Consider the following 27,450-nt stretch of genomic DNA (forward strand, 5'->3'; position numbering starts at 1 on the left):
CATCCAACTCTTGATTTCAGCTCAGGTCCTGATCTCAGGGTCGTGAGATCTACCTCGTTGGGTGCTTTGGATGTGTAGCCTGCTTAAGATTCTCTCCTTCCCCCTGGCTCTCTTTAAAAAAAAAAAAAAAAAAAAGGAACAAATAGTGTTTATCAGTTCAGTTGATCTGAGACTCCTCAACTGTCATAGGTACCTCACAGGGCAAAGAAGTCACAGTATTGACCTTCAAAGAACTTGTTGACGGAGACATAAAGAGGACTGCTGTTTACTTCAGCTGTGGTTTGTAGGGAGGGAGAGAATTGTTTTGTTGTTGTTGGACAAATGGGAGTTATGGAGAACTGGTCACACAGATCTTTGTGATATGGGGATTGTTTTGTTGACCTTGAATGTCAGTTGAGCTGAAAGGGCTGAAAGAATGGATCTCAAGAATGAAGCAGCAGGAGAAAATGTTCTAAGCAAGGCCTTGTTTTGGGAGCAGGCTGAGAGAGCTGAGGTGGGAGACATGGATGAAGTCATGGGGCCGTCACACATGAACGGAAGGTTGCCCATCGGAGCCCATCGAGACTAGAGGGTGTTGACTTGTTTCAAGGGATGATTGTCCTTGATGGAGGGTGGTGAATCCACAGAGAGAATGAGAGGTAGAAGGACTTGATTGTAGCTTTTTGACTTCTGGAGCTGAAGTCCAGAAGACAGGAGGTCTGGGTCTATCTGAAAACATTTAACCTGAGGCTAAGACATAGCTGTGAAGATGTGCTGAATAGAGACATATATGGAAATTGGTTCATGAAATGTTTAAGCTTTCCTAAGGACTAAGAGTCAGGAAGGATGTCACATTAGAGACAAGAACATATATCTTTGAATTTTGGGCAGGATCTGTAGGATTTAGGGCATAAAAAAATGAATGAGGGGAAATCATGCATGTGACAGCAACATACAGGTACTGGGAGGTGGAGAATTAAAGCAAGGGATGGAGGTTAGTGCTCACACCAAACACTGGAGGCCAGAAGTCAGTGATGCTACCACTGTAGAGAACATGTGACCCTAAGGAAGAATGGAAAGAGAATTTTGTGACCCCTGTAGGATTTACCCTACTTCTGAATTTTTATCGTAATTTTTGTAAGCCACTATAGGCAAACCTGTTTGAGACAAGGCTGGCACCATTCTGTTTCTTTGCCAAATGGCTGAAAATTAATTAAATGAATTGTAAATTTAGAAGCCTGTAAAGGAGCATGTTTTGTATCCCTCAGCCTGGTTCTGCCGAGTGTCAAGTCAACATTGACTGGTGATGTCCCATACCTGAAAGGGAGAGTCAGACCCTGCCTGGTTCCTGCTGACAACTCTGGCTTTTCTCTCTGATAACAGGATGGCAGAAACTTTGAAGCAAGGCAGCCACTGGCCTTGATCCTTTCTGTGCTACTTCTCTTCCCATGAAGGCCCCTCTCTCCTCCCTGGGATCCTGAGGAAGTTGGGAACCGGTGACCCTTTTGTAGGGTTTGGCAGCCCATCTGAGGGTTTATCTTCAGAGACAGAGCATGTGTGGTTCTTGCAAAGGCACTGGTCTCCAGGAATGTGAAGACCTTTCCGGTCTGGAAGCCAGTCGAGGAGTGTGTTGGGAGGAGTCCTTCAGGACTTTAAGAAGTATGCTCTTTAGCAATTAGATGTAGAATTTTGTAGAGCCAAGAGAGAGAACTCTAAAAGTGATCATTTGGTGTGTGGGTGGTTTTTAAACAGCCAAACTCTTTTGGCCTGTACTTTAGTATCATAAATTCTATCTAAAATCCTCCTATTCGCCTTTTTCAGTGGAGACAAGTAGATTAAATACAGCCTTGCCACCTATATAATAAGTGCTTGCCTTAGGGATGGCGTATAAAAGGCATTGAATAAATTTTCATCAAACTGGATTTTTTGACTGACAAGAATGAATAAAATAAAGTGCTAAATTCCCAGGCTCCACAGTAAAAGCCAGACACTCCCCTTCACAGCTCTGTTTATTTTCTCCCTCCTCTCCTCCCCCATCCCCTTCAGTTCCTCACAATCCATAGGACCCCCCCCCCTTATCTTACAGAATTTCTCTAAACTTAGAACCAGGGTTCTTCATATCTTACATTTGTTGTAGGTAATCAATGCCAGGAGCTTGGAAAGCTTAGCTTGTTACAAGTCCTTTCTCTTTCCTCAAGTACTTTGATTTCCCTAGCTGAAGCTTGTTGATTCTGACCAAAGGAGTACTCTGAAGTTATGGAATCAATGCTAATCAATGACATAGTATGTATTATGTATAGACATACTGCAGAATAGGCTTTGTTTACATTTGGCAGAAGTTATGGTTTCCTAGCTTTGAGAAATTCTAGAAAGCATCTTTTGCCTTTTGTTTCTGGAACCGTCAAACTTTGCTGATGAAACTATCAACAACTGTAAAGATAACAAATATATAGCCCTCTACCTCCACCATCTTTAAGTGTGTGAGCTTAAAGAGAGAAAGCAGGGGTGCCTGGCTGGCTTAGTCAGTAAAGCATGCGATTCTTTTTAAGATTTTATTTATTTATTCATGAGAGACAGAAAGAGAGAGAGAGAGGCAGGCAGAGACACAGGCAGAAGGAGAAGCAGACTCCATGCAGGGAACCCAGTGTGGCACTCGATCCTGGGACTCCAGGATCACGCCCTGAGCCGAAGGCAGATACTTAACCACTGAGCCACCCAGCCGTCCCAAGCATGTGATTCTTGGCTTTGGGGTTGTAAGTTTGAGTCCCATGTTGGATGCAGAGATTACTTAAAAATAAAATCTTTAAAAGAAAGCAAAATAAGGTAAGTGTGTCTATGTTAGAGAACAAAAAGAAAGATTGTGTGCTTTTTTTTTTCTTGAAAAGCATTTAACACCTGAATTGCTGTGTCCTATAAGCAAAATGTCAGAACTATACTTTGAAATTAAGCATTGGAGAAAGGAAGAATAAACATTGGAAGAGTCTGAACACCATATGGGGAAGGGCCCAGGACAGAATGAAATGCAAGGCACTTTCCTATTGTTTGCTATTTTATTTAGTAAGATATGATGTTCTTTTCTGGGGCCTACTTTTGTCTGTCTAGCAAAATGGAGAAATAATACTCCATTTATTTAAAATGTTATTTAAAACATTGTTTAAAATAACATTTCTAAGAGTCACATTATTTAGGAAGTAGTGGTATTTATAAATAGCTCCCAGTTCCCTACCAAATTGTAAAAGGAGAGGGATTTAGTGAGAGAAGAGAGTCCTAAATATAATACCGGTTTGAGATAAGGAAATACCACTAACAGATTACTTGGGGGTATGGATGGAGACAGCATTATATAGGTAAAGGCAAAAAGCGTCTGGCTGAAAAAACAAGAATAAATTGAACTTTAAGGAGTGATTTTATGAGGGCCTAGGTGTGGAGTTTGTGGCTAATTCAGACTCCTGGCCTCTCACTCTGGTCTGCTTTGGCTCCTCCTGTGTTTATTAATGTTCACAGGCTGCCTCTGTGATGCCTCCCAGCCTAAGCCTGACACCTCACACACCCTCATCCGGCCTGTACTATCTTCAACAGTAACTGTCCTGAATTCCAGCCATGGCCGTTCCCTTCTAAGTATGAGACTGTCCTGGGCAGAGACTCCCTTCTTTGCTCCATTTTCTTCAGCACCAAGCGTAATGCCTCATGTTTAGTAGGTACTTGGCTGAATTAATATGCAAGTGAATTAATAAGTGGAGTTTACAAACACAGAAACAGCTAACCAGGCAAGATGGAGCTAACCAGAAACACCCACAAAGATGTTATGGGTGGTCAGAGAACAGAAATAAATCTACAGAGAATCATAGAATACCTCAGAAGGGCAGCATTAGAAGGTTAGGAGGGTTTCCGGACACAGAGAAACATGAGCAAAAATACAGAAGCATTAAAGTATGTTAAAGCACAAAGGGGAATATTACTCAGTGTGATGAAGACCCAGCAGATCTAAACCTGGGGAAAGAGTTTGGGGCAGTTAGAAACCACCTTGAATGGGATGCTAAGGAGTTAGGATGCCTAGTGGTGCAGGGTATGGATTCTAGAGCCGGCTGACCTTAGGCAGATCTGTTAGCCCACATGTCTTGTTTCCTGGTCTGTGAAATGAGGGTCAGATAACTCAGGTGCTGGTGTGAAAAGGCAGATGAAAGAGAAAAGAGAGAGGCTGTGAGAATAGTATGGAGGCTTTTGGTCAGCCAGCCAATGGCTAACACCATGCCTGCCCATAATAGGCATTCAGTAAACGCACAAATGAATGAATGAATGAATGCTCCACATGAGTGCCCAAGGCAGTAAATTAAGGCAGCAATTGTGGGAATACACAGGTGAATTTTGGTACTTGCCTTTTTTTAAGATTTTATTTATTTATTCATGAGAGACACAGAGAGGCAGAGACATAGGCAGAGGAAGCCTGAGGCAGGACTCCATGCCAGGACCCCAGGATCACGACGTGAGTCAAAGGCAGATGCTCAACTGCTGAGCCACCCAGGTGCCTGATACTTGCTCTTAAAGACGGTTGGATGAGAGAAGTTTGAAACCTTAAAAACATTATTTTTGGAACCTATGGTTCTTACCTATGCATATTTCAAGTATCGACCTAAATGATAAAAGAGGATTATGGTAATGATATAGCTTATAAAATTACAACTTGAAGAGGAATTTGAATAGAAAATAATATATAAAAGCAATTTGGAGGAATCCTGAGAAGGTAGGAGACCCTTTATACTTTAATGATGCTTTGCTTGCATTGTTTTTTCTATTCTTATTTAATTAAGAATCTTACCTATTTTTGTTTGTTTGTTTGTTTGTTTGTTTTTCATAGCTGAACACTTTCCAGGCAGTTCTGGCATCTGATGAATCTGATACCTACGCCCTCTTTCTTTACCCTGCCAATGGCCTTCAGTTCTTTGGAACCCGCCCCAAAGAGTCTTACAACGTCCAGCTCGAGCTTCCTGCTCGGGTGGGCTTCTGCCGAGGGGAGACCGATGACCTGAAGAGAGAAGGACCCTATTTCAGCTTGACTAGCACTGAGCAGTCTGTGAAAAATCTCTACCAGTAAGTAACATAGGGCATAAGCCCTTCCCTGTCAGATGTAAGGACCCTTTGCAGCTACCCAAACTTGAGTGGCCATAACACCATTAAATAATATCTTGATGACTTCTTTTTTTTCCCTCTATTTAAAGATTCTATTTATTTATTCATGAGAGACACACAGAGAGAGAGGCAGAGACACAGGCAGAGGGGGAAGCAGGCTCCCCATTGAAAGCCCGATGTGAGACTTGATCCCAGGACCCCGGGATCACAACCTGAGCCAAAGGCAGATGCTCAACCACTGAGCCACCCAGGTGCCCCTCTTGGTGGCTGCTAAGGGAGGCTTCAGGTCAAAACCAGGAACTAGATTAGACCCTGGGAGGAGCAAATTCACCAAAATATAAAAGGCTCCCTATCCTTTCTGCCCTATTTGGTACAGACATCAGAAACAGAACAGTGTGTATGTGTTTGCACAGCCACTGAGGCTTGCTATGGAAAACATTGCTCTTGGAGCCACATAAAAATATCCAGTAATATAACAGATTTTTCCAGGTTAATCATTTCACAGGAGGAGATGTTGTGATTTAGTCATTTAGACAGATACACGTTAAAAGTTAAGTCAAGAATAGTGTAATTTGGGGCAAAGGGAAAACCAAACACATTGGTAGTATTCAGAGGTCTCAGGGTTTCCTGAGGTTTCAGGTACAGCTTCATCAACTGAAACCACACTGGTTGGTTTTCCATGAGGTAGCCGGCAACATTCCTGAGACCCATCAGAGGCTTACTCTACTAGTGCAGTAATAAGCCCCTTTGCTCTTTGTCGGTCCACATAGTACCATATCTGGGTTAGCACCAGTTGGTATTTGTTAATTTTAGGGCTTGCGAAAAAAAAAATCTTTGCTTTTATTTCTTTCCCAAGTCCGGGTCTAGAAGCCCGGCGGAATACACTGGTTACTTAGCCTTGCCTAACTGCTTCTTCCTTCCATTACATTATTCCTGGGCCCTGGAACACCTTACACTTTTGCATGCCATCTGCTTTGCTCAGCTGCCAGCAAGCAGGCCCTACAACCAAATATGGTTACTTAGAGCTGGCATTTATTGAGAGCTTGTTATTTGCCAAACACCATGTAAAACACTTTCCACAAGTTATCTTAATTAAAACTCACAAGAATCCTAGGAGGTAAGTTCTACTATTTTTCTCAATTTGACAAATGTGCATAGGGAAGTTAGATTGCCTGTGACCTCAGAGTTATTCAGGGGCAAGTTCAAAATTCAAGCACGAGCCTGGAGTTCTGAACTACTTCTTTTGTGCTGAATCCTCGTTTCCTTTCCCAGTCTTATGACCCACCTTGGGCATCTTTAGGTCTCCACCCAGGCTACCTTTAGAAATCCAGTTGTGAGAAAACAGCTCTTTGCTTTCTCTTCTATGGTTGCACCTTCCTCTTCCACTTTTCCACAGATTCTCTTCTCCTCACACATTATTGAGAGATCACAATGGGCCAAACACTTGAAATACAAAGATGTCTGAAACATAGGCCCCGCACACACTAACAACCTGCACTCTGGTAGGGGCGACACACGAACAGATCAACAATTCCAGAGCATTGGAAAGAGTGCCAGCAGTACTCAGGGTACAGGAGGCAATGGGGGCCAAACAACCTGCAGGAAAAAGCAGTTGTGCTTCCCCACTGCGGTGATAAAGACCCTTTGGAACTAGGAGACACATGCGCATACACACACACACACACACACACACACACACACACGCAGCGCTCACATTTACCTCTGTCGGTTCCTGCCCTCAGTTTGTATTTTTGATGCTTCCTAGAGATCTCCAACTTGCTTGATGAGAACAGAGAAAGATGTGGTACAGAGGGAGGGACTTTTCTTTAGTATAATCCATGCTTAACATAAAAAAGAAAGCACAGACTTTAAGCACAAATTACCCAGTATCACTACCCATTTCACGTGATAACCAGTGTTAGTTATTTGAGGACTGTAGGACCATGCAGAAACTTTTAAAAACCAATATGATTCTTTTGCTATCCATGCGACATTTTCCCATTTATCACTATTTTATAGGTATCATTCAGGAAGATACGTGTGTTTTTTCTTTTAATCATTTTAAGACTACAGAACACTGCATCATAGTTATACTATACCATTAAGATAATAACTTATTGATGAACACTTAGCATGTTTTTTTTTATTTTTCTCATTATAAATATCATTGCAGAAACAGCAGAACACACGTTGTTCAGATTCTCATTTCCACTAACGATAACTTCTTAAGAGTAGAATTGCTGAGAAAAGCTATACACAGTTGAACATTCTGATGAACAGGAACATACTGCCCTTCTGAAATGTCCAGTGTATGTCCTCACAAGATAGAGCTGTGATCAGCAGCTTGTCAATATTTTATTTTATTTATTTATATATTTATAAAGGTTTTTATTTATTTTATTTGAGAGAGAGAGAGAGAGAGCACGAGCAGGGGGAGGGGCAGAGATAGAGGGAGAAGCAGACTCCCCACTGAGCAGGGAACCCAACAGGGGCCTCCATCCCAGGACTCCAGGATCATGACTTGAGCCCAAGGCAGATGCTTAACTGACTAAGCCACCCAGAAGCCCTCTTTTCAATATTTGTGAATCTGATCAGTGTAAACGTTTATACTCTCACTCTGATTTCTTTGATTAGTAGTATAATAGCTATTTATCTATCTTTGTGACTTCTCTGCCCCTGTCCTTTGCTATTTTCTGTTGGAGTGTTTGCAAAGAGAGCTCGTAAATAAGAAAAAATATAGTGAGTATATTAATCCTTTTATATGATGTGAATCTATTTGTCCAGTTGTTCATCTTTAAAGCTATTTACCATCTAGAAGCTGTAAGTTCAGGGTTGGCAAAGTTATTGTTCTCTTCCTTTATGATTTTAGGTCTTTGTTACTCTTAGAAAGTCCTTCTATACCTTCAATTGTAGGAATGTTCCTCAATTTAATATTCTATTTTACTTTTCATTTAAATTTTCAAAAATACACAGAAGAATGGAGGGAATACATAAATGAACACCCAAAATCTCATCCCCTGGATTTAGAGTTGTTGATATTTCACCATATTCATCTTTTTTTAAGTATTTTAAAGTCAATCTCAACATTAAGGATCCAGGACATCACTAAGTCTCAAAATTATGTACAATAATGTATCATTATTATTTGTTTGGCAAAGATTTTTAAGCATACATTTTCCCAAGCATGTTAAAAGTAGAGAAGGCATAAAATACTCCATCATTCCCTATTTGTTTTCAAATAGCCAGGTTGTAGACAAAATATGTGAATTTTAGAGATTTCTCATTTGATGGTCTAGCATTCTGAAACCTAATGTCAAAATTTCAGTATGGTCCTTTTAGTTAGCATGTAGGCCTGGTTCTATTTGGTTTTATACTAGGGAAAACTTTGAATCTTATCTTAATAGTCTTTCAGTTTTGAAATAAATTGCTCACCATTGTAGGATGGTGGGTAAGTGGACACTTTTGTTATGCACCGTTTCCTTTTTATTTAGACAGAGCAACCTGGGGATTCCTGGAGTGTGGGCTTTTCATATCGGCAGCACCTCCCCACTGGACAATATCAGGCCAGCCACCATTGGAGGAGACCTTACCAAAGCCCACCCTTCACCTCCCCCAGAGCAGTCCTTCAGGCCTGAGGCAGCCCTGGAAAGTGACTACACTGAGGACAATTTGGATTATTATGATGAGAATGAGGGAGAAGTGGAATACCCCCCGAGTGAACCTGAGGAAGCATGGAATGGCCACAGCAGTATTGACGTTTCCTTCCAGGCGAAGGCTGAGCTAGGACCTGGAGGAGGTGGGATATCTCCACCGGATTCTGTTCCAGCCTCCCCTTTGCCGCATCTGACAGCTAGTGATGGGCAATCCTACCCTGAAACAGAGTCTGTCACCTTGGACCCTCAAACCAAAGAGGGGAGAGTTCTAGAGGGGAGAGATGTTCCAGATTTAAATGGCCGAGTGGAGTCTTCTGAACAGCCAGGGACCAGAGGCCCAGCCCCATCAGAGATAGAAAGCGATTCACTGGATCCTACCCAGGGAACCCCACCTCCCCATCCAGGTAGAGGGGCACCGCTTTCAGAAGAGGATGTTCCTCCAGCCCATCCTGAAGGAAAGGCAGTTCTTCTGAATTACTCCGTGCCAGCTCATACTCCACTGGGTCAGGGGAGGCAAGTGCTAGGTGTGGAAGATGTCATTGATTCCAGCACGGAGGGTAAGTGCCTGAGAAGACTGGGTGCTGGGATTTCATTTTTAAGATGCTGGTTTGCACAGAGTTGCGATTTTTCTCTCAAGTGAGTTGGTGTGATGTTTAGCAAATGAAGATTGGAATGGACTTTTAAACCTATGTTTCAGGAGATGGAGTAGCTTTCCTTTGCCAAATAAATCTTGGCAGGCAGATTCTGTTGGAATTTCTTGACCATTAATAATGTTTTCTACAAATGGGCCTCATGAAGCAAGTGGGGAAGAACTAGGTTGCTCGGGCCAGCTATGCTCTCAAGTGTAATGAAGTATTTCAATTTGAAAGTTCAGCAAAGGTGAAACGTTCTGGGGTTTCATAGACATTACAGGGATGAAAGGGTTAAGGCAATTTTTTTAAGTGACTGGTTATGCTGGCTCAGAGGATCATTCCAGATTCATACTCCACTATGGGACAACGCGTGTGCTCTTCTTGGTGAGAGATGCCTCGGTGGCGTGTGGGAGAGGAGACCCATGGGGAAAGAAAATTGCTAACCACCTGTGTCTTGTCATTTTTGGTTCATGGCTGTGCAGCTGTGGTATTCACCTCCCTGGAGTCTTGTCCTCATTTCATGACTCACTGACCAGAGTGAGGGGCCAGAAAAGAAATGCTGAGAGGAGGCAGTGGTTAATTAATACAGACACGAAGTCATGTCGCCTTCCTTTCCTTGTTAAGACTTGTCACATTGGTTCTTTCTTTCCAGTCAGGGATGTAAACATGTGAGTGGGCAACTGAGCCCATTTGTTCCAGGGATTGCTCTTCTGACCTCTAAGAGGAGGAAAGGGGCCAGAGGTGAAAGCATTCTTCAGGACCTCTTTCCCCCTTCCCCCCCACCTTTTCTGTTTCCCATTCTTTTGTAGTAAAAACAAGTCGACCTAGCAAAGAGGGCCTTCTGGGTTCTTCTGCTGTGGTAGGGATCAAGCAAGAATATGTTTGAAGATGTGCCTATTCTAGGAGGAAAGAAACGACTTTGTGATGAAAGTGGCCTCATGTAATGATTAGAGGGAGAGCTATTGGTGTCAGAGTTAGATTTGAATCCTAGATGCTTTGCTTGCTTGTGCATTTGCTTGAGGCACTCTTGGAACCCCCAAGTCCCTGACTTTTCTTAAATTTGCTGAGGGGACTAAATGAGATAACAAGGTTCTCAGTGTCTGTACTAACTGATCCTTAATAAATTGTGGCTGTTGTTACTATAGGATATTTAAAACAGGAGGAATGGGGTGAAGGGATGGCAAGAGACTAGCCAATAGGCTTGTTGAATCACCGTGCTTTATTTTGTGCCGAAGGACCACATTTCAGTTAAATCCAAGATGTGAATTTTATCTGAAGGCTTCAGAACCTTCACTTCCTTATGACAACCTCCTGACTTTTCAGTGAAAACTCTGTATATCTAAAGAAAATGTAAAACCAAGTATCAAAGATTTATAGTAAAGGGATTTTGAGGTAAAGATGGAATCCTAAAATGGTCTCTTCCCTTGTGACTTCCTGGCCTGGGAAGAGGTTGGAATATTAAGTAGATCTGTGGAGTGATTTATTAAGGAGTTAAGAAGAAGGGGCTGCACAGCCTGCTTTGAGCTGTGAGAGGTTAAGCTCGCTGCAGTAATAGGGGAGGAGGCTTAAAGAGAGTCAAGAACAGAGGCGGCAGCCATAAGCCTTCTGGGGCATGAACTCTGATATTTAGCAGCTGCTGGAGGGCGTTTACTCCTGACGTCTTAAAAATGGCAGAATGCATATGAAAAAGCCGGTTAATACACTACGACATTTAGGGGGGAAAATCCAACCAGAAACGTTTGAACAACAACAACAACAAAATCAGCAACAGCATGTTAGAAAGCACAGAGAGACTTGGAAACTTGAAAGCACAGAGGGAAAATGGGCAAGCTTCTGCTTTCCCCTCAGGTTTTAGGAAGACTGTGTGGCTAATGGGACTATGCAGTTATGACATTTTCTTTTTTCAGATGAAACATTGGCACCCCAGAGGTCTGTGTGGACTTCCTCTGGGACAGCTGGTGGGTGGGGATGGTGGAGACTCACACAGAACATTGCCTACAAGTGCCCAGCTGTGAGCCATCCTGCCTGGCTGTTTCTACTGATGGAGTAGAGAAGCATGGCTTTAGGTGTTAGGTGGACTTGAGCTTGATTCCCAGCTCTGCTGTGTGGTTTTTGGTAAGATGTATACTCTGTTTGACCCTCATGTTCTTCAGCTATAAAATGGAGGAAATGTAGACCTCATGACGTAGCTGTGAGAATTAAAGTTGAATATGGAAGGCACCAAGCCCATTGCATTTTAATTTCCCCTTTAAACTTAGAAGTCATCTTGCCAAATGAAGATATTAAGATTTAAAGAACCCCCCAAATCTCTCTCCCTTTCAATTTTTTCCCCTTAGGGACTCTTTTTAGAGGCTCTTCTTGTTATTGAGAAATCTAGATTCTTTTCAGAACATGTGTACACCACGCAAGAATGTCCCAACCACATTCTAGTTCTGGCCTCAAGTGTATTACTCACTTTGTTCTGTTCTCATAGACCACAGAACCAGCAATAAAGTGGAAATGCAAGCATCCTGTCTGAGGTGCCTGGTGACTCCAGGGAGCTCCAGTAGCTTGTCGACAACCCAGAAAGTTACATGAGCACCTACTGCATGTCCTTCTCTGACTGAAACACTAGTGGAAGTTTTGCCTGGCATTTACCACATACCCAGTGGGTTGCTAAGTGGAACTTGCTTTAGTTTGTGCTGCCATGGTCACTCTTCTGAGCTTCCCTGTGAGGTAGATACTCTTATTGTTCCCATGTTACAGAGAAACTGAAGCCTGGAAATACTGAGAGATTTGTCTGAATAAGAGGCAAGGAAGCCATGGAAGGATTGGTACAGGTGGTAAGGTAACAGAGCAGAAGGTAGCCCTACGTGTCCCTGCGGTCTGGGAAGTCTTTGTGACGGAGGAGGGCCTTGAGCTGGACCATGGGCTCAGGGTCTGAGAAGGAAACTGGGGAAACAGTCAGCACAGAGGACTGACAAGTATGGAGATGGAGAGAGAGATGATGAGGGGGTGGGTGAGAGAGGTCAGAATTACAGCTGACCGGGTCTGCCTGTGTGGTGGGGAGCAGGGGTCATGACTTCCAGAGCTCTTAGATATTCTTACACCTGCTGAGGTGGTGCTACCAGGAGCTTCATCTAGCCTCAGTCTGCATGGTGAATTAGAAAGGAGAGGGACACCCGGCTTTCAAAACCTACTCATACAGACTCCATTGTGGGATCCTCGTGTTCCTACTTAGATGGCAGTAGAGCTAGGAAAGCCCAGGCTGTCACAGGGATTTCCCTGTGGCTTTTAGTCCAACCCGACTTTTGGCTTTGGGAAAGGCTGCAAGAATGTGTTACTCATGCAGCTTCCACCTCAGGATGAATTAGAACAGGCTCTGCCTCCCCATCCGACCTTCCAGAGGAGAAAGCATCTCTCCTGGGTACACCTCCAGGGTGCTCAGGGTCTGTGAACACCAAGGCCTCCCATACCGGTGAAGACACCTGCAAGGGAGAGCCTGCTGGTGATCCTAATAACTGTTTGTCCAAGCAGCATCGCTACACCACGAAATAAAACACATGAAAACCGGAGGAAAAAGCATGCCACTGTTTTTCATTTACAAAGTTGGATGTGGTTTTTCTTACTAATCATTCTTCAAGGCAGGGAAACAGGAAGATCTTTCCTTTAGTGAAAATGTGGGTCCTTTTTTGAGCAGTGAAAGCTGTCAAAAGTAAAAGTCATGCCAGCTGCCAGGGGCAGCCCCATGCTGGGAGCCCTCTGTCCCCTCTCTTCTCGCACACTGTGCCTGGAGCCTGCCCACTGTCCCCTTCCACGTGGCTCCGTCAGAGCTCTTAGAGAAGGAGGCAGGCCAGGCCCAAGGCTGAAAACAGGTGCTTAAATGTTGCTGGCAAAAGGAAAAGTGAAGGACAGATCCAAAGCAGTGCAGAGAAGTTTCCATATGCGTGAGTAACTTCCAATTAGGACACATCTCAAGTATTTTGGTAATGCCTTTGCTTCTTTTCTCTTATGTATCCCCGCCCCATTTTTCTTTCTATTAAGGATATGAGTAAAGAAGCGTTAAATGGGAAAAAGAAATGATGTAAAAGTCCTCATGTGACGATTGCTTCAGCTACTGTCTAACCAGTTAACAAAGCCTTTGCAAACTGATCACATCAAAACTGGCTGGCCTCCATCCTCCTGCTGTACCCTGAGTCACCAGCAGACTTGTCTCTACTGTTCTGACTCTTTGGGACAGGTGCTTCCAGGCAGAGAGTGGGTCCCAGGAGGGTCTGGAAGACAGCCTGTGGGTAAACTCAGGAGACAGGAGGACATGAAAGAAAAATGATTTATTAATGTGTGGGCTCTAGTCCACTTGCCTCTGATTCACCTGGGTCTTTCTTTAAAATGCCACTTTCCACACCCCTTCTCCACCGTCTGAACCAGAATCTGCATTTTTAAACCAGGGTCCCTGGGTGATTCCAAAGGCCACACTTGAGTACTGCCCGGTGTAATAGAGCATGGGACTTAGAGCCAGAAGACCATATTTCCATGGGCCTTAGTTTTCTCATCTGTAAAATGGAGATGATATCTATTTACCAGAATAGAAAGAAGTGTGAAAATATATCCAAAATTGATGTGGAGAAGCATATAAATGATGACTGAAAGAGAAAACTGCCACTTTGTTTTGGGACACGCTCATCGCACATCTCATCCAGCTGAGATTCAGACACTGACTCTATACCTTCAAGTAGTTCAGCATCTTTGGATCTATCTGCATTTCCCATAGAAATTTGGCCTGAGGTTGATAGCTGCATGTGGGATCCTGTTTCTAGGTCCATTTCTGCCTTTTCTTCAGGGCTTCTGGATTCCCTCCACTAAAGGATCTTCACTTTGCATGCTTGTGGATCTGGGCCTGAGTGGGCAATAAGCACCGAGTCCTCCTGCTCAGCTGGCCAGGATTGAACGTGAGAGCATTCCCTGAAATCCCACCACCCCAGGAGCTGCTGTCAGATGAAATTCATTAACCACGCACGTTAATGAGCATTCTCTAGCTCTGAAATGGAAAATTTACAGATATCCCGAAGGTCATTACCTATGGGCATAAGAACCACCTGGGGAGTGGCGCAGGTGCAGATACCTGGGCTCCACCCCTAGAGCCTGAATTGGTAGGGCTAAGATGTGCCCTGGGAATTGGCATTTTTAACAAGCCCTCCAGGTGATTGTGATGCAGTGATCCCCCTTCCCCAACCCACAGTGAAATGCCAGCTCTCCCTCTGCCTGCTTGAATGGTGCCCTGCTGAGGCTCTAAGTCCTGTGGGAGGGAGCAGAGCTTCCCTGATGCCTCCAAGCTGTTGCTGGAACGGATCCCTCACAAGCCTGCCCCGCCCGGTGCCCCTGTCTCAGGAGACCGCAGCTCACCGAGATGTGAAGGTCACCATTGACATCTCTCTGTTTTCTCTTTCTCCCTCCCTCTTGCCTTCTCTCCCTTTCTGCCCTCGTTCTCTGCTCCATCCAACCCATCAGCAAACCCTGTCAGATCCATCTTCAAAATATTCCATATCTGGGCCCTCTCCTCTCCAACAGCACTTCCAACTGCTGGCACCCACTTACTGGCTCGTTCTCTGAGGTATCCTTAAGTCTGATGTCGTCACTCTTCTGCTCTGGACAGCACAGTGGCTCCCCTTCTCACTCGGACTGAGGCCCAGATCCATCCTATGACCTGTGGGGGCCCTCCATCAACTGGCCCATACATCCCCAGCCTTCTCTCACTGCCCCTGCTCCTCTCCCAGCCCACTGTGTCCTGCTGATAGTGTCCCTGCCTCCAGCCTCTGCCCGGAAGTACCCACCCCCTTCTCCCATGGTCTTCTCTGATCCTGCTGTTCTAAAGAACAAAGTCCCCTCCCCATCAGCCCTCTTGACCTTCCCTGATTTAAGATTCTGCACAACTCTTAATATCTGTGCTAAATAATTTACCTGTCTGTTCACTGCTGCCTAGGAGAATGTAAGCTTCTGCTGTGTCTCTAATTCCTAGAACAGAGCCAGACCCTTAGTGAGTGCTCACATTTTTTGTCTGCTGTGTCTCTAATTCCTAGAACAGAGCCAGGCCTTTAGTGAGTGCTCACATTATTTTTTTAAGATTTTATTTATTCAAGAGAGACCCAGAGAGAGAGGCAGAGACAAAAGCAGAGGGAAAAGCAGGCTCCCTGCAGGGAACCCCATGTGGGACTCATCCCAGGACCCCAGGATCACAACCTGAACCAAAGGCAGATGCTCAACCACTGAGCCACCCAGGTGCCCAGAGAGCTCACATTATTTGCTGAATTAATAAATGAAAGAAAAGTGCAACGGGCATTTACCTTTCCCCTAATGAGCTGTTGTAAGGTGTGCATCTGTGTGCACATCTATGTGAAGGCAGGCACAGAAAAGCCATCCTAAGGGAAACATGTGTTCCCCATTAGGAGTGAACCCATCTTTTCCCTGTGTAGCTGTCCTGGGGCTGGAAAGCTGAGCTTCTATCAGTGACGCAACAAGCTCCATCCTGCGAATGCAATGTTCCCCCTGAAAAAACTGCTTATGAATATCCCCGAGCCAGCTTCCCAATAACCACTAACCTGTCATAATAATAGTTTAAGCCTCCTTATGGCCTTTCATGGAAGCCTAACCAGTGTTTTTTGTTGTGAGGAAAAGTGCAGTCTGGATGGCAGTCAGCTCAAACTTTTGCACAGTTGCCTTTGTAAGCTGCTGGCTGCACTACCAAGCTCCTCTCCTGTTGCCCATATGAAAGCCATGCCTGTGCCTTTTTAAATTAACCCACTCTCCCTATTTATTGTCTTCCCGTGTCCCAGGTCTCTGTTTGATGACTCACTCTTGCAAAGGGGACTGAGTGCAAGGACACGTCTTCACCAAATAACAAATAGAGGGAATATAATATAAACTCACAATTTAATTCAGAAGAACAGTGTTTAGAGCTTGGTTTTATTTTTCCTCAACCTGAAAATGACTACCCTTTAGATCTGTATCAGATTGCTTTTTTACCTTGGTACTCAGAAATATGTTCAAAAAAAGTGTGGCTTCTGGCGATGAAGGTATGAGAAGTGTGTCACCCTGATTTTAGAGAGGAAGGAATAGTGCATTTCTGCGGATTGCACAGAGCCACCTGAGCTGTGGCCAAGGTTGAGTTCTAGAGGTGGGGGTGACCCCCCCCCCACTGTAATCCCCTATGCCATGTCCCTCCCCACCTGGTTCTAGAGGAGAGTCCTGCCTGAGGCAGTGCCCTGAGCACTTACCAGTGTGCTGCTTTCACTAAGCGCTTACCTTTGGAGCTGGAGAAACCCAAGACTGACCAGTTACATTGGTTTATTTTACTCAAACTAGGTCCCCACAGACTTCTTAAACCAATGGTAGACAGTGATACATAGTTTTCTTCACAACAGCATCTATAATATCCGTTCTGGTTTTTGTGGTGATGGTGGTGGGGGAAGGATGCGAGTTCTATATCACTTTCCTATTTCAAAAAAAATGTTCAGGGCAGCCTGGGTGGCACAGCGGTTTAGCGCTGACTGCAGCCCAGGGCGTGATCCTGGAGACCAGGGATCGAGTCCCACGTCGGGCTCCCTGCATGGAGCCTGCTTCTTCTGTGTCTCTGCCTAGCTCTCTATGTGTGTCTCATGAATAAATAAATAAAATCTTTTAAAAATATAAAAAAATGTTCAGGGTTATGGCTAAATTTTTATTTTTATCAAACTGAAATTTGTCAGCTGTATCATCAAGGCCATATAGCAAGTCTTGAGTCATTGACTTTATTCTCATGATGTTCACGGATATTCCACTTAAACTGTATTACCATCCTGCCAGCCCCTCAGCCTGCTGCTTTCTCAATCTATAAGCAGCAGTCAAGTACTTCCCTAAAGTTAATGCTCCTCCTATGCTTTTTTTCCTCTGCTTGCTGTAATCCCCATCTGGAGCATCTCTGCTATCTCCTACCATTAGGCTTGATTTCTAAAGTATACCTCACATCTTACTTGCTGAAGCCTATGCTGATCAACCTCAAGCACCTGATCAGATCCTTAACCTAGCTCTCATGGTCTAGGTACCTGGGTTCCATTGGAGCACAGCTATTAGGAATCTGGAGCCAGACCTCCTGGGTTCAAATTCCAACTCTGCTACCTACCACCTGTGTGACTTCAGGAAGGTCCCTTTAATATCTTTTTTTTTTGTTCAGTGATTACTATTTTTTTTATAAATTTATTTTTTACTGGTGTTCAATTTGCCAACATATAGAATAACACCCAGTGCTCATTCCGTCAAGTGCCCACCTCAGTGCCCATCACCCAGTCACCCCCACCCCCCACCCACCTCCCCTTCCACCACCCCTAGTTCGTTTTCCAGAGTTAGGAGTCTCTCATGTTCTGTCTCCCTTTCTGATATTTCCCACTCATTTTTTCTCCTTTCCCCTTTATTCCCTTTCACTATTTTTTATATTCCCCAAATGAATGAGACCATATAATGTTTGTCCTTCTCCGATTGACTTACTTCACTCAGCATAATACCCTCCAGTTCCATCCACGTCGAAGCAAATGGTATTTGTCATTTCTAATGGCTGAGTAATATCTTTTATCTGCAGAACAGGAATAAAAAGAGCCCCTGCTCACATGCAAATTGAAAGCCTTAATAAACTTCACAGTAGTCTCTGGCATAGAGGACACACTATTTAAATGTTTACTTTGTTCAATTTTTACTTGCTGGTTAAGTCCCTTTCTGGCTGTGTTGTGACTTACCATGGTGCTATATCTTCCCTCTGTTGGTTTGTTTTCTGTTCTTCCCTGGAATCCTGTGTGCCTACCTGTTGATCTTTCCATTTCTTCCTTACCCTCTGGTTTCCTCTTTCTCAGACCTACATCTGAAGCACAGCTGCCACCTAGGTTTGCCTAGGAGTAGGGTACCTGTCTTCCTTGGGAGCTGGCACTTCGCAGCAGCAGCAACAGAGTCCAGCACTGGGGTTCTGTGCTGTCCCTGGGCTCCCGGAGTCTCCCAACTCCCTCTTGCCCCGGGGAAGGTGGAGGCCAGGTGTGCATGGCCACTTTGCCTCCTGGTGGCCACACTCGGATTAACATCATCCCTGGTGTCCAGAGAGAGCCTTCTCTTTTCCCTTAACGTCCTCTAGTCACACTCCACTCCCTTGGTCATTTCCTTTATGGACAATGGCCTCTGCCCCAGTTCCTTTGTTTCTTGGGAGTACAGATGGCTGCCTTTTTATTAATGGGCAAAATAAGTGGAAGATGGAAGGAATACTACTGGTCCACTGGGGTCTCCTAGAAGAGCTGTGATTGTGACCCACTGTCTTATACTGCACAGCAATCTTGCTTGTGCCATACTTGCCACCAGAAACCCTGCAAAGGCATAGGACATCTAACAGCTGCATTCCCCTCTCCCTCCCTCTCCTCCCTCCCTCTCTATACACTTTCCTTAGGGGGTGTGCCCTTGAAGGCCCTATTCGGAAGAGAATCTACTTCCCTGAGCAGTGAGAAGCTACAAGTTATTCTCTCTAGGGTCAGTGTCCCCTAGAAGAAAAGCATTCTTGGACCTGAGACCACATTTGTTATTTCTCTCTTCGGTCTTCCTCTCGGGGTCGTTGCTCTCAGGTTGAGCCACATAGAACTGCTGCTATGTGACCATTGTAGGTTCATAAGATGGCAGCTTTGTGCAGGTTGGCCTAACCTGTGCTTACTGGTTGGCTTTTATGTTCCTGCACCACCCCCACCCGAGTGGTCCTCTGACTTCACCAGCTCTGTGGTGAGACCAGATGGGAGCAGTCAGCAGTACTTCTTGTCAGAAGACCAAGTAAGTGAGTTCCCCTGGGTTGAATGTTGTTCCTGTCTCCTAAACATCAACCTACTTGTTTATTACAATCTGAACTGATTTTATGGAGTAGATGTGGTGTCCCTAATAAAATTTGACAGCCACGATGCTGGAATCACTTAGTCCTTTTAACGCAAGTTTGTTTTTACTTTCCAGTCTTCACGTATAATGCTGCCAACAAGGAAACCTGTGAACACAACCACAGACAGTGCTCCCGGCATGCCTTCTGCACGGACTACACCACTGGCTTCTGCTGCCACTGCCAGTCCAGGTTTTACGGAAACGGGAAGCACTGTCTACCAGCAGGTAAGGGATACAGGCTTGACTGGACTGGGGGCTGCTCCGTGGGTATTTTCGCTCGTTTCCAACTGCTGCTGTGAGCTTATGGACCTTGCATCTCCCCTGCTTGAATCAAAGCACTGCCAACTTGCAGGTGCTTAATAAATGTTTGAGAAATGAACACATTTGGGCTGATTTCCCAATTTGAGGATTAGCCAGAAATCTTTTCTCCTCTTTGCCAGCTCTCATTAGAGTCAAAGTGGATGGGAGAGTGGGAGGATGGGAGAAGATAAATCGAAGACAGGTCTGTTTTGTATGTAGATGGTTACTTGGTTGGTGACAGCATCATGAAGATGGCTAAAGACTGAGTTTTGGGAATTGTGAGTGGAATTGTTTTCTGTGCACCCATCCCCAACCTGGATGGTGGTCAAAATTGATTGGATTTGCTGTCTTTTAGGAGCGCCTCATCGAGTCAACGGGAAAGTGAGTGGCCACCTCCACGTGGGCCACTTGCCTGTGCACTTCAGTGACGTGGACCTGCATGCTTACGTTGTGAGCAATGATGGCAGAGCCTACACGGCCATCAGCCACATCCCTCAGCCTGCGGCCCAAGCCCTTCTCCCACTCACACCAATCGGAGGCCTATTTGGCTGGCTCTTTGCTTTAGAGAAACCAGGCTGGGAGAATGGCTTTAGCTTCACAGGTGAGTAGGAGGGGCCTTTGAAGAGGCTGATGGTCACCAGCCATCATGCTTTAGTTTTTATTCCGTGAAAGAGGATTTGTTTGTTCAGTGTTGCAGAGCCACAGGTGTATAGTTTTCTGTGTGGAGGTAGTTGGGAATGGTTTGCTAATGCTGGTCTAAGGACCACATGTTGATAGCAAGTGTTTTGAGGATACTTTTGCCTCTTTCCTCCCTACCTGAAAAGGCTTGTTTCCTATTGGATTTATCCTTATCATAGGTACTGAGAGAAAAGTTCTTCCCCCACCTCTAGCTATAGACTCAAGAGCTATTTGTAAGAACTTGTTTTTCAGCAAATTTTGAATGAAACTTTGAGTTAGAAGTAGGTAGAGTATATCCAGTCACATTTGAATTTCAGGTAAACAGTCATCATTTGAATAACCTAGTGAAAGTACCAAATATTGTATGAGATGTATCATACTAAAAATACACTCATTGTTTCTGAAATTCAAACTTAACTGGGTATCCTAAGTTTTTGTGCTAGTTTTTTTGTTGTTGTTGTTAAATCTGGCACCTTACAAAGAGAAAGCACAAGGTGTTCCCAGTAGCTTCGCACAGAAAACAAGCTGTTACAAAGAGAAGCAGTTTGAAATGAGGCAGGATAAAATCACACTGTTTAATAGAAGATTTGGGGAACCGATGAAATCAGCAGCTGGTAGTACTTAGTTCTGGATATCCAATGATCTTCTGAGGCACTGTTTCCAACAGTGGTAGAAATTAAGATGTATGACGTGGTAATTATTACTGGAGGGTACTACATCTCATCCTAGCTGTGTACTGAAGTCTCTCTTCCTCTCCAGGTGCAACCTTTACCCATGATATGGAAATCACTTTCTACCCAGGAGAAGAGAGGGTTCAAATCACTCAAACTGCTGAGGGACTTGACCCAGAGAACTATCTGAGCATTAAGACCAACATTCAAGGCCAGGTGCCTTACATTCCAGCGAATTTCACAGCCCACATAGCTCCCTACAAGGAGATTTACCACTACTTGGATTCAGGTATGTGTAGTTTTGACATCTATAAAATGGGGACAGTACATACCTTATGAGATATTTGTGAGGATGATGAGTTATTACATGGAATGTCCTTAGAACAGTGTGTGGCACATAAAAGGAGCTCAATGTCCTTTTTATTACTCTTACCAGGTATATAGTATAAGGGAGAGAAGTGTTGGCTGCTACACAAATGAATATCAAGATCCCTCTCCCAGTACTAATGTAATGCCAGTAATAATGTAATCAACAGCAACCTTGTCTCGGGGGTGGGGGGTGGGAAGGGGTTGTATAATTACATACAGTTTTTAACCATCTGTGCTCTTTGGGACACAGGAAATTATGGACTGTTGGAATTTTTACTTGTCCTATACCCTTGTTTCAGCCTGTTTTAAAATGAGATGCTGCCCAGTGTTGTAAAACTAATGCTGGATTTGGAGTCAGAAGATCAGAATTCAGATCATGGATGTGTAGTTTAAAATATATGGGAATAAGGTCACTTACCATCCGAGGGCCTATTTTCTCCTCTTTAGAATGAGCATTAAGAACACCTTTTCTCTCTGCCTTCCATAGTTGTTACATGTGAATTGTGATGAGTTTTGGAAAACCACCTGAATGCAAGACGCTGGCTTAGCAGTTGCTGGCCTGCAGCACTGCAGTTTGCTTTGGGCTTTGCCCTTCCTCCTTCTGTGGGGTGAGAGGTAGAAGCCAGGCAGGAGATAAAGAGAGGAAGATGGGTAGTGGAGACCCAGGTGGTAAACAGAACAGCTGATGGCCAGAAAACTAGCCCAGGCTTCCAATTCCACACTCAAACTGAGACAAACGACCCCTTCCTTGGCCCAGAACTCTTCAGACTTATGTGCAGGGTGTTGGGAGCTGTCACATCTGTGTAATCTAGAGAATGGACTGGTTGAAAACTTGGGGTATAGAGTCAGGCTGCCTTGTGTTCCAGTTTCAGCTCTATCCCACACTGACCTTGTGTCTTAGGCTGCTTCTCAACCTCTGTAAGGCTCCCTGTACAGGATCACAGGCTCACATTGCTGGTATGAGGTATATATAAGGCAGTGTTTCTATAGCACTTGGCATGGCTGGCACAGAGAAGCAGAATTTATCCTTTGCTAATAATGACAGCAGTGATTCTTTCTCCTGCCGCTTAGCACTTTGGCTTTGTGTCTACTCAGATTCCTGGAATTGCCTTGCAGGTTTTCCATATAAACTCAGGAACTTCCCAAGGGAACATACTCCAGGCATCATGAAAAGCTGTACAGAAAAAAAAAAATCTATGAAAATCTCCCACATGAAAATCTCTAACATCTTAAAAATTTACCAATTGGGCTAACTAATGTCTATTGCAGCTGTGACCTCCACAAGTTCCAGAGACTACTCCCTCATCTTTGGTGCTATCAACCAAACACGATCCTACCGCATCTACCAGAACATCACTTACCAGGCATGCAGGCATGCCCCCAGACACTGGGCCATCCCCACCACCCGGCAGCTGAATGTAGACCGAGTCTTTGCCTTGTACACAGAAGAAGAAAGCTTGCTTAGATTTGCTGTGACCAATCAGATTGGCCCAGTTGAAGGTATGTTTCCTTCTGTTGTTTTGGGCGAAAGTGGAATCTATTTCTTCCTTTGTGAGTAGCCTTAGAATGACTCACAGAGTTTACTAAGGGTTACTGAATGCCAGGCTCTGTGTTAGGTGCTGAGAGTAAGGATGAATAAAGCAGGGTCTGTCTTTGAGGTGGAGACAGGTAGGAATGGAACTTTTAGAACAGTGTTCCTGCCAAACTAGGGAATAGACTGAAGCTGGTGTGTGCCAGTCTGTGTTGGAGAGACACATGTGAACAAGGTGAGACCAAGTCAAGAGGGAAGATGAAGTATTATAATAAGAACAGGGTGCTGTGAGCCTCCTCTGGAAGTTGAGGGAAGGGGTCCCTGGAAAGTGACAGTTTAGCTAGAGCTTAAAGGATGAGAAGGATTTCACCAAATCAGGATAAGACAAAGAGCCAGTGCCTAGAAAAACAAAAAGAACCACATTTAAGAAAAACCCAAGTTAACATCATACTCAGTGAGGAGAGACTGGATGCTTTCACTCTCAGATCAGAAATAAGACAAGGATGTGTGCTGTTACCACTTCTATTTAGCACTGTATTGGAAGTTTTAGACCAATTAGGCAAGAAGATAAAAAGCATCCAGACTGGAAAGGAAGAAGTAAAATTATCTTTGTTCTCCTGTGATTTATAATCTTATATGTAGAAAATCTAATTCATTAAACTATTAGAACTAAGTTTGGCAAGGTTGCAGGATATAATTTTTGTATATTGATCTTTATTTCTATATAATGAGCAAACTGAAAGGGAAATTTTAAAAAATTTTGTGGCAAAAATGTTTAGAAATAAAAAAATTTTAAGTGTAATACTTTTCACTTTTACATTAAAACCTATAAAGCATTTAAAAATAAGACCTGGGACACCTGGGTGGCTCAGCGGTTGAGCGTCTGCCTTTGGCCCAGGATGTGATCCTGGAGTCCCGGGATCAAGTTCCATATCGGGCTCCCTGCATGGAGCCTGCTTCTCCCTCTGCCTGTGTCTCTGCCTCTCTCTCTCTCTGTCTCTCATGAACAAATAAGACCTAAATATAAGAAAATCAGAAGACCTTATTTGATGGTTATGAGTCAGATGACATAGTATTAACATGGCAATTCTTCCTAAATTGACTTCTAGATTCAATACAATCCCATTCACTGACCTTTTTGCAAAAACTGAGAAATGGATCCTAAAATCCATGGTCTTTTAAGAAACCCAGAACAGCCAAAACAATAGTGAAAAAGAACAAAGTTGGAGGAATTCCACTTCCTGATTTCAAAACTTAAGAGTAATGAAGACCATGTGGTCCTAGCATAAGAATGGATATACAGATGAATGGAATAGACGTGAGAATCCAGAAATAAACACATTTATAGCCAATTGGTTTTTCACAAGGTTGCCAAAACAATTCAGTGAGGAGAGAGTTTTTTTTAACAAATGGTTCAGGAACAGCTGGATATCCACGTACTAAAGAATGATGATGGACCCCTATCTTACACCATATATAAAAATTAACCAAAAATGGGTCAAAGACATTAATTTAGCTAAGATTTTAGAAAAAAAATAGGAGTGAATTTTTATGACTGAATTTGGCAATGGCTTCTTTAGATAGGATACTAAAAGCATAAGCAAGAAAGAAAAAAATTGGGTGTCATCAAAATTAATAGCCTGTGCTTCAGAGGATAGTATCAACAAAGTGAACATACAATCCACAGAATGGGATAAAATATTTGAAAATCCTATATATTTTTTAAAGATTTTATTTATTTGAGAGAGAGAAAAAGCATAAGCAGGGGGAGGGGCAGAGGGAAAGGGAGAAGCAGGCTCCTTGTTGAGCAGGGAGTCCATTGTGGCTGGATCCCAGGGCCTTGAGCCAAAGGCAGATGCTTAACTGAGCCACCCAGGTGCCTCCGAAAATCCTATATTTTAATAATAGACTTGTATCTAGAATATATGAAGAACTCTTACAATTAAAAAGTAATCTAAAAGAAATTTAGAGAGAATATTTTTCAGAATATATACAAATACTCAAGCACAGGAGAAGATGCTCAGTATCATTACTCCTCAGAAAAATGCAAACACAGTCAAAACCATAATGATGCAACTTTATATGCATATGGACAGCTATAATAAAAAAATAGGTAATAACAAGTATTGGTGAAGATGTGGAGAAACTGAAACCCTCATACACTGCTGGCAGGACTATAAAATAGTATGCCTACTATGGAAAACAGTCCAGTTTCTCAAAATTAAATACAAGGTTACCACTTGCGCAATTCTACTCCTACTTACAGAGCTAAGAGAAATGAAAATTTATGTCCCCACAAAAATTTACACATGAATGTTCATAGCAGTATTATTCAGAATAGCCAAAAGGCAGGAACAACCCAAATGTCCATCAATTGACAAGTGCATTTTTTAAATGTTCTATATCCATGCCATGGAATATTGCCAAGACCTGAAAAGATGAGGTACTGATATGAATGAATTTTGAAAACATGCTGAGTGAAGGTAGCTAGTCACAAAGGACAACCTATTGCTTGATTCTATCTAATGAAATATTCAAAAGAGGCAAATCCACAAAGACAGTAGATTAGTGGTTGCCTGGGGCTGGGCCATAATAGGAGGATCGGGAGTGGATAGCCAAAGGGTACTAGTTTCTTTTTTTGGGGGGGGGGGTTCAGATGTTTTAAAATTGATTGCAGTGATGGTTGAGTAACTGGAAATATACTAAAAAACGTCTAATTGTGTACTTTAGATGCGTGAATTATATGGTGTGTGAATTATATCTTAACTGAAGAAAAGTTGGGGGGGGGGGAGGCAAAAAATACTAAAGCAGTGTTTCTCAATTTTGTTAGAATTAACCATACCGTGAAGCTTGATAAACATGATAAAAAAAAGTTCTAGGCTTTTTAAGGCACCATAATGCCTTGTTAAGGCATTAACGGTGTGAGGAATCTTAAGTAAATATTGCTAAGTGAGAAAAGCTGGTCTGAAAAGGCTTCAGCTGTGTGATTCCAACTACAGTTGACCCTGAACAACATGGGTTTGAACTGTGTAGGGTTACTTATCTGTGGATTTTTTTTTCAATACAGTACTGTAGTTTTATGATTTTCTTAACATTTTCTTCAGTTTATTATAAGAATACCATATATAATATACAAAATATGCGTTATGAGTAAGGTTTTTGATCAACGGTAGGCTATTAGTTTTTGGGGTGCCAAAGTTATACAGATTTTCAGTTATGCAGGGGGCAGCACCCCTAACCCCCATGTTGTTCAAGGGTCAACTGTATATACATGCTAGGAAAAGTGAAACTACGGAGCATAAAAGGATCTGTGATTGCCAGGGGTTTGGGGGAGGGAGGCGGGGTGAATAGGGAGAGCACGGGATTTTTAGGACAGAGAAGCTATTCTGTATGCTACTGTAATGATGAACACATGTCATTATACATCTGCCCAGACCTATAGAACTACATAACACAAAGAGTGAACCCTAATGTAGATCATAGTAGGTGATATATCAGTATTGGTTTATCAGTTGTAAATGTACCACACTGATACAAGAAGCCAATGAATTGCAAATTGGAGAAAGTGGAGGGCTAAGGAAGCTTACTCTCTGCTCAGTGTTTCTACAAAACTTAAACTGTTCTTTAAAAAAAAAAGAAATTTTAGGTGAGCCAGAAGATGAACCTGTGAAGTCTGGAAACCCTAATAGGTAGGAAATTGTCAGATGAAAGGGACATTTTAGTTCTGAAAGCCAATAGCTAGCGCTTTCCCCTAGAAGGGGCAGTGAGGGGAAAAGAGAAGGTCTCCTTCCCTTGGCTACACACACTGATACTTTGGAGGCCAGAATTGGTACCTCTGTGAGGTGATTCTATGAGTCAGCATTGGAGAGGAGGGCTCTGCAAGCCTCCTCGGGCTCCAGGTGGGGCTGCCACTTCCAAATTATGATACTGAGATTGAGGCCTGAGGGCTGGACTCTTAAAGAATGCAGAGGTGACTTGAAATGAGAATTCTGAGTTTGCTGGTGTGGGGCGGATGGGCAGTTTGGTTTTAGGAAACTTGCTTGCGGGGTGCAGGCATTGGGAGCCCAAAGATGATAAGGTATTGAATAGCATGAAAATGTTGATTTTAGAGAAATGTACATCGGAAGAGGGGAAAAAGATTATTGCCTATTTCTCAAGAAAAGATTTGAACAAAAACAACTGAGCAAACTGTCCTTCTACACTTTGCTAAGCATAGATGTCTGTATAAAAACAATGATTAGTGGAGGAGCCTTCCAGGCCCAGAATCCTGCTCAGATTCTAGAATTATGGAGGGAGAAGATAAATCTCTGGCTGTATTTTTCCTGGAGACCTACCAAGATGGGAGTAACAAAAAGAATGCCAGCAAACTGGCAGGTACCAAGCTGCTCGTCTTTTAGAATTTTATGTGATTTTTCCCTTCCATGCAAGTCAAACGATAACAGTAGCAAAGGATGGTTTACTGGGTGCCAAGCACTGTTCGGAGAACTTTCACAAATTAACATTTTTAGGTCCCACACAAGCCCCTGCCCCAAAAGGGGATCACCATCCCCCATTTTACAGAGACTGAGGTATAGACATGAAGTAACTTGCCCAGTCACAGCTACGAA

At 43.4% G+C, this 27,450-nt stretch overlaps 1 protein-coding gene across 2 annotated transcripts in view; it reads left to right on the forward strand.

Moving 5' to 3' along the window:
• The window catches only part of NID2 (nidogen 2), a 60,677-nt gene that overhangs the window by 6,063 nt on the left and 27,164 nt on the right, over window positions 1-27,450 (forward strand). For both annotated transcript variants that reach the window (XM_041758539.1, XM_041758538.1), the window contains exons 3-8: window positions 4,835-5,067; window positions 8,598-9,316; window positions 19,370-19,519; window positions 19,950-20,195; window positions 21,032-21,232; window positions 22,582-22,812. In XM_041758539.1, the coding sequence (XP_041614473.1) occupies window positions 4,835-5,067; window positions 8,598-9,316; window positions 19,370-19,519; window positions 19,950-20,195; window positions 21,032-21,232; window positions 22,582-22,812 (1,780 nt within the window). The remainder of the gene's footprint in view (window positions 1-4,834; window positions 5,068-8,597; window positions 9,317-19,369; window positions 19,520-19,949; window positions 20,196-21,031; window positions 21,233-22,581; window positions 22,813-27,450) is intronic.

The sequence above is a fragment of the Vulpes lagopus genome, chromosome 6, assembly GCF_018345385.1.
Source record: "Vulpes lagopus strain Blue_001 chromosome 6, ASM1834538v1, whole genome shotgun sequence".
Taxonomy (NCBI): Eukaryota; Metazoa; Chordata; class Mammalia; order Carnivora; family Canidae; genus Vulpes; species Vulpes lagopus.